At 35.5% G+C, this 12,419-nt stretch overlaps 1 protein-coding gene across 1 annotated transcript; it reads right to left on the bottom strand.

Moving 5' to 3' along the window:
• Positions 1-5,731: 5,731 nt before the first annotated feature.
• On the bottom strand, positions 5,732-12,154 carry LOC113278727 (cyclin-B2-4-like). Its single transcript, XM_026527487.1, has 14 exons — positions 11,996-12,154; positions 9,517-9,574; positions 9,101-9,159; positions 8,921-9,002; positions 8,701-8,817; positions 8,149-8,213; positions 7,877-7,996; positions 7,592-7,768; positions 7,372-7,500; positions 6,955-7,044; positions 6,638-6,865; positions 6,386-6,481; positions 6,106-6,284; positions 5,732-5,828 (listed from the first exon to the last, which is right to left on the bottom strand). The coding sequence occupies exons 1-14, from the start codon at positions 12,152-12,154 to the stop codon at positions 5,732-5,734; spliced, it is 1,656 nt and encodes a 551-aa protein (XP_026383272.1).
• Between the last annotated feature and the right edge of the window lie 265 nt (positions 12,155-12,419).

The raw sequence follows: 12,419 nt of genomic DNA, 5'->3' as shown, positions 1-12,419 counted from the left end.
CTACTTCTTAGTTGATCCTTCATTATCTTCACCAGACTTGTTCCCTTCTTCGTCTGCGTCAGAATCTTCATCACCATCAAAACCTTCATCACCATCAGATTCTTCATCATCAGCTTCGCTATCAGAAATAATCAGACTGGGAGTATTCTGTGGGATCTCTTCCAAGAGACAAGGATAATCAGAATGAGGGTTATTATGATCGTCACAAACCATTTGGATAGTTTGATTGCGAAAATGCGTTGCATCATTCTTAAAATTTGCAACAGTGATCTTGATTTGATTCTTTAATCTAGAATACTTGTCGTTGCGAGAAGAAAGATTCTTTGCGAGCTCCTCCTTTTTAGCTTCGAGTTCCTCAATCTTTTCACGATATCTACTTTCAGAATCTGCGAGCAAAATACAATCAACTATTAACTTGATGAAAATTCATAAGAAGCAAAAGATTAGTAAAGAAGAGCAGTTAGTAACCTTCTCTGTCAGAAATCATATCTCTAATCAAGGTTGTATGCTCAACTTGGAGACTAACATTTACACCTAAATCTTTTCTGGCATCATCTAAGATTTTAGCAGCCCAAACAAATTCATCCTCATTACTTATAAGAAGACGAGAACGAATTTGATTTTCTCTTTCGCAGAGTTTGATGTTCTTTCGGCTAGCTTCATCTCGTTCAAGTTGAAATTCAAGAAGAGTCTCTTGGAATTTCGCCAAAGCCTTAGCACCTTGATCAGAGATGCGATCCTTATCATCTATGAGACCGCTAATTTTGGTTCTTAACTCATTGGTTTTCTCTTTAGAATCAAGAAAGAGACGCTTAAATCTGTTGGCTAAGCCTAAACTAGATCTACGGTCAATTTCTAAGAGGAAAAATTTAGATCTAAGCTCATTTAGAGAAAGAGATGAAAATCTATCATTTGAGAAACTATTTAAGGAATTGTTAAGACGCTCAAGAAGGGTATCATTATCCAAGGCATTAGGAAATGAACGAAGAAGGGTAGCTTCATCAGAAAGACCATAAATGTCTGCAAAAAGGATCATTTAAATAAGATAAAACAACAGGATGAATGAATGAAGGGAAAAGAGAAAAATAATATACCGTAAACCTGATTATTAGCTTGTTGAAGACTAGAGATTTTGTTCTTATACGAAGAAGAATCAATTTCTAGTTGTCTATTTTTCTCGCGAAGACCTTTAACTTCAGCTTCCAATTCTTCATTCTTTGTGCGAAATTGAAGATTCTTCTTTTCAAGATTTTGGCGTCTCCTCTCTAGATCCGAGGAAACAGCGAAAGAAGCTTTTCCAGCCTGCGAGAAAATATAAAAAATATTAATATAGAAAGAAATTTTGAGTTATGGCAATGAAGAAATAAAAGGATAAAAGTATACCAGACTATTGAGGGAATGCAAGAAGTCGGGAGTCACTGATATAGAAATTCCACGAAGAGAACCATCACCATCCAACAAAGGGACATCGCAAATTGTAGCGAGAGATTTGCAGGTATTAGCGCTTGCAGAGAATCAGAAAAGAGGCCAGAGAGCTTAGCCATAGAAGATTCAGGTGGAAAATCTTCATTTGCGGCAAGATCATCATTGTCCTCATCATCCTTGTCACTTTCGGAATTTTCATGAGGAGGAATATTTGAAGGAGAAGAAGAACGGACTTTCCTTTTCTTTGAAGGAGGAGCAGTTGATTTTTCTCTGCGAAGAGCACCTTTTCCTTTATCACCAGTCTTCGCAACATCAGCAAGTTCTTCTATTTCAGCAATAATCTTCACACACAGATAGAAATAAGAAATGGAAGCAACAGTATATTGTTTAAAATCATAAGAGAAAATTTCTTACCTCATCTGTGTATGAGCGAAGAGATAACATAGTACTAGCTTTCCCAGTCCTGCTATAACTATCTTTCAGTTTTTGGATCTGCAGAATGTCGCAAGAGTTAGCGAACAAAATAATAAAGACAAATAAAGAAATATAAAGTGAGCTAAACGGGAAGAAACATACCTCTTTCTCCTTCTCGGGCCAAGAGAAAACCCAAGGTTGATAAGCAGCGAGATTCGCAAGAAGAACATTTGACCCAGCAATGTAAGGTCCTTTTAGCATTAAAGGAAAAACACACTATTTATCATTTTTGGATTGGCGAGGAGTTGTGTTCTTACCAGAATGCCAGTCAATGTCTTGCATGAGAATTTTAACTTCATCAATGTTATCTTTCCTTTTTAAGCGAATACCCCAGCGAGTATTCTCTTTCTTCATGGAGATCAGTTCATAGTTCTCAAAGAAACTCGCTACTGTGTATTTCTCAGCAATTATCTCTAGGTCTGCGAATTTAAGATCCCTTAGTTCTTTGGAATATAGAGATCCTTTACCAGCACCACGGTTAGCGAACTCTAGCATTAGACAGATGCAGTCCCCACTCAGTTGGAATATAGCTCACGAAAATCCCGAGTGAGCGAGAATTTCATAGAATAGAGGAATATCTGGATCATAAAGAGGAATGGGGAGACCTGCGAGAATCTGACCTAGCGAAATTATGATTGATTGATCATCACAATATTGATCAGAGAAAAGTTTGACAGAAAGAATTGACTTGGCACTTTCACCAGGAATGGTAGAAAGTGTGAAACCTTTTTTAGCAAGGTCTTTTTGGACATCTTTTAAATTCTGCTCATGTCTATGACCACTTGGAGGCATATTTGAATATAGAATATGGGAATGAATGAAGAATAAGAAGATTGAAGGTGGGAAAATTACAGTAGCAGAACTTGCAGAAGAATAACAGAGTTGCAGAGATGAGAAAATAAAAAGAAAAGAGAAAGTAAAAAGAAAGTGGAAAGAAGAGTAAAAAGAGTATATAAAGGAGATTTGTTACTCGAAGAAATAAACACCATTAAGACGAAAAGACTTGAGCGGTTGAAAAGCAGCGGTTACAGAAGACGTGTCAAGAAACGGATGGAAGAAAGAATACGTGTGATAAATGCAGAATATGAAGAAATGAACAGCTGCGGCGTTTCTCACATCATTCTCTACTTTGCAGAGAAGATATGAGAAGAGGCAAGATGTAGGATCAGAATCTCGCAACGACAATATTTCAGCGAAATTATCAACAACACAACACAACAGCGTCGTAGAACAATTTTAGAAATGATATAATAAACGACGTCAGCTAAAATCATGAGAAAGATGTGATGATCCTGCGAAAATTAGATAGTTTGCGAGATTAACATTTGTAAGATTGCGAGAATGTCACAAGCCATATCCGAAAATAAAGGACATATTAGCTGTCATCCACTATGTATTTCCCTATAAATAGTCGTTCAAGTTGTAAAGAAAAGAGAGAGATACTTTTGAGTAAGAAGCAAGTAAATAGGAGAGAGAAAGTCTAGAGAAGAGGTCATTCTTGATTCCTTTATCTTTTCTTGTAAGAACATTCAAAGGTTGATCAATAAAATTAAGAGTGTAAATCTAAAAATGAGTTGAGTAACAATGAAATCATATGAGGGGTGTAGTGTAGGATTTCCTGCAACTACTTTGGATAAGGGGCACCTCAACTGATAAGGGGCACCCACATGATATTCACACCCAAGCAGCTGGATAAGGGGCAACCCTTTTTTTCTTCGTTTGAATTCATTTTTTGGCGGGAAACTAGTTTTTGAAAACCCGAGAATTTGCAGTAAAGATTTTTGCGAGTTTAAAGGAGATTCAATCGATGGAGTTAGTTGTGAATATCCTGTTTTGACTAAACAAGATTGGTGTGTGTGTTAGAATCGCTAAAGTTGGGTTGTGTGCGTGGGAATGAAGTTAAACAGAATTTGAGAGACACACGGGATTCTGTTGGAGTTGTTTCGGAAAGTTAGAGCGTGTCTACAGCATGTTGGCTCACCCTTGGACGTGTAACAGAGTGTATTGGAGTGTGTCTGCATCAATATAACGTATGAGAAGGCAAGAATGGAAAGAATATTATCCCGAATTATTTTTATTTACTGCCGAATGATGGAAAGATTTTCGTAAGTAATGAGGTGTTATTCTTGGACATGTTGAGTATAAATAAGAGGTTGGAGTAGCAGAGAGGGGGATGGAGAGTTTGGGGGATTGAACAGAGGCTTAGAATCGAGTTGCAGACAATCACCATTGTTGCAACGAATAAGAAGAGGAAGAACACGAAACAGCACATATAGACAGTCGCAGAAACCGTTGCTTTTACTTTCAAATTTTATATCTTTGTAACAATTTATGTAACACTTAGTCCAGTTCCCAACAGTCTGTTAGTGTTTCTTTGTAACAGTGAGTTCTGTAACAATTATAACTGTTACAAACACACTGCTTTATACCTTTTCTCCTTGCAAACACCTTTTTGAGCAATAAAGAATTCCTTTGAGAGTGTTTTCACCATGTGGAGCTAGAACCCATCATTGGGACGACGGAGGAAGCTGTTTTTCACCCATGTGTAATTATATTTAATTCCTTTATGACTATTTGCAATATTATAATTGATTTATGATTTTTCTTGATTATTTGTGATTTCGTTTGATGTCGCATGCTTAGTCTTAGGTACTTTTGATGCGTCATGCTTGTGATTTACATATAATTCTCTATAAAATCTACCTTGGAAAAGATTTAGAGTCGATGTTTGTTATTTTATGAGCTTTAATTGTCCGGAAATAATAGTTGAACTGCATGAATGTGATGATTGGTGGAATCCCAAGTCCCAGTCATCTCTTCATCCCGTCATGATTTTTGTATATATTTTTCTTATTTTTGTTATGAAGTTTTAAAACAAATTATCAACAAGTCTGATTGAACAAATCATCTTACTACAACACCATTGAAAATAACCATCAGTATTCAAACACCTAGAGCTGATTGCTTACATTATTGCAAGCCAGTTCGGTATTCTGATACAAGTCATAAACAACCAACACCTCCACAATCTCAACACCTTCTTCTCTTCCCTCCCTAAGATCAACTCCATCTCCTTCACTTTGTGACCGAAGCAAGTCTGGAACGACCATTTCTTGGTATAGGCCAGAATTGTACAGATTGATCTCTCGAATCAAAAGCACTCCCATGTAGTGCATTTGTTTAGGGTTTAGATTCATTTCTCATCCACACACTCTAAATTACCAAAACCAGCAGAAATAGTTTTCACCCATAAACAGATATCAACTGGTGTTCCCAAATATTTTTCTTCTAGATTAAGAGAGGTAATGTTTTAGGATTTTAGCTAACATTTTCTTATGCCTTGGATGGACTCTTGAACTAAAAAATAATCCTGACATATTGAAATTGATCTCTTGACTACTTGCATTGCAATATTTTGTAGGTAATTTCTAATCGCATGAAAGTCAGGGATAATTTCCTTAATGAAGAGAAGGTTGTCATTTCACTAGTGAAAAATGGAAGTTAAACTACTGTCAGGACATGAAGTAATATTACTAAAAACGACTGTGTCCATCAGCTGCATTCTAGAAGTGGTTTTTTCCAAAACGATTGTGTCTGGCAAAAGTTGAATTCTTTAAAAAAAACTATTTTCTTTAACAGTAGATCGACAAAAACTAACAGAAACAGTAGTTTTTTTAATGATATTTCATAAAAAAATCATACCCAGAATGACCACCACCACTAGCACCATCTCTCCCACCACCAGGCGGAGAACAGAAAGACCCATTATCAATTCCCCCCGCCGTCTCCTTCAACACCCCAGTCAGTAGGTTGCTGCGAAGCCTTAGGAATTTCATTTACTTTCCCACTGAACATGACTAAATTCTCCCAATCCCACTACAAGGGAGTCTTTGTGTTCCACTCCATCACTGTTCCGAGTCCAGAACCACCTGCAACCAAACTTTGATAAAAAAAAATGTATATATTTAGTGGGGAGTACAAATGGTTTCTCAATTAGGAGAAAAATACGAATCTGATATCTGGACGATGTCTACCATGAGATAAACCCCAATATATTAAAATTAAGAACATTTAACTAGCTTCTCGTAAAAAATAACAATCATAAATGTCGTCTAAATGTGTACATTCATAACAATGGCACTACATGTCGAATGTCCAAAGAAAAAACAAGGAATTCGGTGTGTTCAGGAAGAAGTTATCACTTACTGTAATTGATCTTCTGAGTAATATGAATGCCACTTTGTGGTCTTACTCCAATGTCTAGTCCTGTTAAGAGTAAACTGAGCAGTGTAGATGGTTGCAGCAGCTAACAGAGATGGTGGTAACCTAAGCATATCATGATCAACCAAGGATAGCTCGATCAAGAAAAAAGAGAGAAGCTCAAGATGGTTCAAAATGCATAAAATATGTTAGTATCCAAGCTATAAAAAGTTATAAAATACTATGGATCAATAGTTTAATCTGATGGAAGACTAACTATACAAACCTTCTTATCAGACTGAGCCGTTTTAAGGAATCTTTTCATAAATACATATGAAGTTGGAACTGACATATTGAATTGCAATGTATTTACTATCGATTTCTCTTGCAAACATGTTTATGCAGTGTTGGAATCACAATGTCGAAACTGGGTAAAACTAAGGATGCTAAACATGTTTCTACAGTGTTAGAATCACAATGTCGAAACTGGGAAAAACTAAACACACTTGATAATAGATATATGACTTAGAAGTGAAACATTTACCATAGCAAGAACTTGCTTCCTTGTATAAGCCTTGTCAGAAATTAGAATAAGATCATCTACAACCGGTACTGAAACTTCCTCATACTTGCATGCTAAAAGCATGGCTGTAATTCCGACCAACTGAAGTTTCTTTCGTTCCACAGTTTGGTGGGCTAAGAATCTGTCTATAATGTTAACCATAAGGAATAATGTCTCATCCATGAGCTCAAATTTATAATGCACCTGTCAAGATTCAAACCAAGAAGGATGCTTAGCATATGTTTTGTTTACCCTTTCTAGGAGATAGAAAATCATGTCAAAATTTCGTATACCTCGATTAACCAATCAACTAGGATGATCCTCATTTTCTCATTGATGTCATATTGCTGAACCATATAGTTGGTAGATACACAGCTAGAATTCTGCAAAACATGCAAGGTTCAGTCAAGTTACCTCAGGCTTTACAAGTCTACCCTATCTTACTTTTGCATTCTTACTTTTGAAGTTTTGGGGATTTCAGCAATAAAGAAAGTAAAGGAAAAGTACACTCTCAATTGGAACAGCTAGGCAAAGCATTTGAAGGTATTCAGATTGAAGAATGTCACTAAAGCAAGTAAGACTAGCACTTGATTCTCAAATGTGCACTTTGAGTAAATGGAGTATGTGCACTTTGAGTAAATGGAGTAGGAAAATCAGACAATGCTACACCAAAATTGAAACAACTAAGAGTTGAAAACAGTGAGACTAACCTCAGTTTTCTTGTAGTGAGCATATATATCATCGATATAATTTAAAACTTCAAGTGTGTTCTTTGAGTCGCAACTATCAATATCCAAAATGAGTTCTTCAACAATATCCTCCATCTCAACTTCCTCTTCCTACAACATTACATTATAGAACTGTTAACACTGTTGCCACTACAAGAAAATAAGGAACAAACCCTTAACACAAAACACAAAGTCATCATACCATTAAGTCAATATCCTCGAAGATTTCGACTTCATCAAGAATTTCTTCAGTGTGCTTCACAAACATTGGATCGGAGAAGGAACTATCTGCTCTATATTCATCTACATCTATAATGACCTTATTTGATACTTTTTCAATCATAATTGATGATGAATTCTGTACTGGCTTCTTAGTTTCCTGCAAACATTTGAATAAACCTAAGGAAAACCAATCTATTTCGTATATCACATCTAAACAAAGATATTATTGGGCAACATTTTGGTTCTAAGAGAAACGAATTACCACTTGACAAGGTTGGTTTTGGTTAGAAATTTGAGTAGCAATCTTTCTTGTAGTTGGTCTATGCACAGCAACGGAAGGATTTTTGTCACAGATCCCATGATTTCTATACAAAAAAATTATTTTCTGCTAACATCTTCTTAATGAAGGCTTTCTGTTATTTAACAGACAACAAAAAACACAAATCAATTATTACTTTTTCAAGCAATTTTCTTTAAATGAATCACAAGGAGCAAGATAAAATTCTCGTTTATTTTCAGCGTTCATGTGAAACATACCAAGTCATTGACTGCAGCATCAAGGGAATACATGTATCCATGGACGCCATCACTTCCACCATGTCCTGATTTTTTTTTAAAAAGTACATAATACATCAGAAATGACTAAATTATGACATGAAACCTCTTCAAAACTATAAATCTAAAGAAATTGAGTGCTCCCACGTGATTACCAGCATCTACTTCATCTATGTACACAACGTGGCCAACTGATATTTGGATAACAAGACAACAGGGTGAGGTGTTCTTCTCTAGTTCCAACAGGGATGATGTCAAATAGTTAATTGCTTTATCAGGCTAATGGACCACCTGCAGCACATCAAGAGAGGAATCTCCCTCAAATGAGCAGTATGCAAATTACAGTATATGCACCACACTGCCACCACCCCTCTGGTGAACAGGATGCAAACTTCAAACATAACAGAGAAATATGCCAAGAAAGCTTCAGTCCTACTGCACGAAGCGTGCGCTTTTAAAACCCCTGCATACTGCAATTTAGAGCAAGTTTTATATTTTTTCCATCATTCAGTCATGCAGAAAGCACCTGCTAACCCATCGGTACACCAGACAAACAACATAATAATAATAAAAGCTTTAAAAGCATCCACAGTTCCACAAAATGAGATTTTAGCATTGTGATGACAAACACAGATGCAATTAACGTCCATCCTAATAAGAAATTATAAAGAAACTACATATAAAGAATTCTTAATATTATACACCCAAAAATCAAGCTAGCAAACTGAAATAGGATTGTAAAGGCTTTGCTTACCCATGAAATGATCAAAAGCAAGGCGTTTTCGCCAATTTAAATGACTCATTAATGCTAATGCACACTTTATCATATTGATGTCCTGTATCAAGAATCCCATTACACAAATTTTCAAAACTATAACAAAAAATGCATCAAAAGCAAACTTTATACTTTTTTTTGATTTGATACGAGACTCACAGTGGTGAATATGTCAACCACGAAACAATTGGAAAGCGGTGAACTAAGGATTGCGATAACTGATGCACCACAGAAACCATTTTAATCAAAGATGTAACAACACAAATTCCCAGCACAAGGATCCTAATTTCGAAACATAAGAAAACCCATATTTTTCAAATGGTATAATATGCATAATATTTCATAAACTAGTTGAAGTAATAATCTTACAAAGCAAAACCACAGATTAAATCCTATCTTTATCAAACATGAGCATGTTGTTAACCTTCTCATTTTGCTTTCATTATCTCCACTTCTGTAGAAATCACACAAAACAAAAACAAATCAATAAAAAGTACAGTAAAAGACCTAAATCCAACATAAAAGAAGAACCAATTGTAGATTTCATCATGAATTGATATTCTTCTTTTGTTTACCTCCATTAGTTTTAGTTGGATTTGAAGATGGTGGTGGAGTTTTATACTTCTTCAGTGCCTGAATACAAAGAGAATACACACCATCAAGAGAACAAAACTAAGAAAAAGAAACCAATGGATTAAAAGTATGAAAAAATGCACAAACTGATAACGAATCAGAAAAGAGAACTGAGATGAAATCAAGCTTTTAGGTTTACTGAGATCGATTTCTTTTTCTTCTGAAATTTCAATTTGGAGATGGATAAGTTAATCGATTGAACTGAAACGATAAATAAAGATGATACTTACCTTTCAATTCAGTTTGCTTAGATGAATCTTGGTTTTCAGTTGGTGTTGATAAGCATCATCACCTCTTTTCACCGATTCAGAATAAATCCTCAAGATCTAATGTTGTTATGATAGAGACGAAGAGGACGCAAAACCTAATACTAAAGTTTTGATACAGAAAAAAATGAAGCGAAACAAACAGAGATAAGTGATGGAAGATGATAGATGCAGATGAGATAAAAGAGATAAGGTTTGATTTCTTTTTCTCTTTCCACAGAATAATCCAGCCCTCACAGTAGTTCTTGAATCTCAGAATTTTTACAAAAATACCCCTCTAAAGAACAACTTTGTGAGAAACAGGTTTAAGTTTTCCATTTTTTTTCCTAGAAAAACTACTGGGAGTCACGGCACCGTACATAACTACAACCCAACAACAATAGTTTCTGTAAAACCGAGGAAGTGGTTAAAAATCCATTTTTCACTAGTGTTTGCAAACAAAATACGGCTAATTGAAGAACCAGTCTTAGAACATTTTATGTCATGTACCAGGTTAGTATCTTCCAGATGTTTTATATATGAATTAAGGGATTCAGTACATATTATATATAGATCAGGGGACATAGGGTCCCCTTGTCTTAGGCCTCTTTCTGGTTTAAAATGCCAATGTGACTTCAATTTAGAAGAATATAGTATGAGACTGGTACTTATGCAATTCATAATTAGTATAATTCATTTTGGGTTGAACCCCAATTTTGCCATTGCTTTAGCCAAAAAAGACCATTCTGGTTTATCATAAGCCTTGGACATGTCCAGCTTAATGACTGCACTTCCGGTTTTCCTTTTGTTCTTTTTTATATAATCTATAAGCTCATGTGCTAAGATAACATTATCATATATTTTCCTCTTGGGATTGAAGGCACTTTGATTGGATGAAATCATTTTGTCCATCAAAGGATTTATCATATTAGAAAGAGTCTTGGATATCACTTTATAGACAAAATTGCATAAACCGATAGGTCTAAATTGATCTGCAGAGTCAGCCATAGGGTTCTTTGGTATCAAAGTTAAGTTAGTATGATTGAATTGAGTAAGGAGATGTTCAGTCTCAAAGAACTGTTTGACCATTTGAATTCCACTATCCCCCAAAATATCCCAATAATACTGGTAAAAAAGACCAGTGAAGCCATCTGACCCTGGTTTTTTTTTTTTTTGCTCCCATTTGGAAAGCATCCACGCTAATTTCATCATCAGAAAGAGGTGTTTCCAGTATGTCATTATCTAGACTCGATAATTTAGGTTTGATATTATCTACTAACACATCTTGATCACTAGGATCAGAAGTTTTATATAGTTTATTGAAGTATGAGATGAGTTCATCTCAAATGGCTTCTTTTGTAGTCAACCAGTTACCATTTCTGGCTTTTAACCAGGATATATTATTCCTCTTCCTTTTAAATAAAATGCATTTATGAAAATAAGGCATGTTCTTATCCCCTTTATTTAGCCATAATACCGAGACTTATCTTTCCACAAGATTTGTTCCAGAGAATACAAGTATGATAACTTATCAGTCGGGTCAGCAATCTTCCTTGTATCCCCTGGATTGTTTGTTTGAACCAATTGAATTTCAGATTTAGTATCCTGAAGTTTCCAAAAGAAAATTTATTCCATAATCTCAATTTGGTTTTAGCATGATTCAACTTTTGGTTGAGTTGGAAGGATTTTGATCATCTAACTTGTAGTCACCAGGCTTTTTTTATGACTATTTTGCAGGAATTATCCTTAACCCACACTGACATAAAATGGTATGGGTTTATGCAAGTTGTCAGCCTCATCACTTAAAGAGACTAGAATAGGAGCATGATTTGAACTAATTATAGGGAAATGCAGAGTGTGGATATGTGGGAAAGCATCTTCCCAAATCCCATTCACTAGAGCTCTGTCAATATGCTCCATAACTAGATTGCCTCATATTTGTTTATTAGTCCATGTAAAGTATGGGCCAGAGAATGGTAAATCTCTCAAGTCTTTTTGTATCTTGCTCAGTAACAGGTCTTCTCCCCCACTTATCTTGGGCTAAAAGAATACAATTCAAATCTCCTACTATAATAGTAGGAATATGTGGATCATAAGGTTGAGACATAAACGTCTCCCAAAAAAGGTTTCTTAAGTTTCTATTTGGCTCACCATAAACAAAGTACAAGTTACATACCTTATCAGTTTTAATAGATTTGGTTGAGCATATAAATCCTTGTTGGCTGGAATAGCATATAACAATATTGAATCCATCATTCCAAGCCAGTGCTACACCCCTTTTCTTTCTCATAGAGGGTACCACGGCAGAATTATGGTAGCCAAGTGATACACACATTTTTGTGTCTAATATGATCTCAATTGTATGTATTATTAGTGCTCGATTACGTATTTATTATGGTTTTTATGTCTTTGTAGGTGTTTTTGGAGAAATACAGTTTTGCGGAGAAATTGGCTCGAAAAGTGGTCCCAGTAGACGTACTACAGGCACCCCGGAAGTATGTTGGAGACGCCCCCAAAAAAGTTATATTTACACTACGGAGGAATTGTTATCTACATCCCAAATGGATAAGGGGTACCCTATTTACTATTTACACCCCAGT

This window comes from Papaver somniferum, chromosome 5, assembly GCF_003573695.1.
Source record: "Papaver somniferum cultivar HN1 chromosome 5, ASM357369v1, whole genome shotgun sequence".
In the NCBI taxonomy this organism is placed as follows: Eukaryota; Viridiplantae; Streptophyta; class Magnoliopsida; order Ranunculales; family Papaveraceae; genus Papaver; species Papaver somniferum.
Note: the sequence above shows the minus strand (reverse complement) of the source record. Positions and strands in the feature narration are given on the sequence as shown.

Coding starts and splice junctions, on each gene's coding strand:
- LOC113278727 (XM_026527487.1), bottom strand. CDS start 12,154: ATGTGTGTATCACTTGGCTACCATAATTCTGCCGTGGTACCCTCTATG. Junction 7,997..8,148: donor ATGCTGCAGTCAATGACTTG/GTATGTTTCACA, acceptor AGATGTTAGCAG/AAAATAATTTTTTTGTATAG. Junction 5,829..6,105: donor TACTCAGAAGATCAATTACA/GTAAGTGATAAC, acceptor GTTTGGTTGCAG/GTGGTTCTGGACTCGGAACA.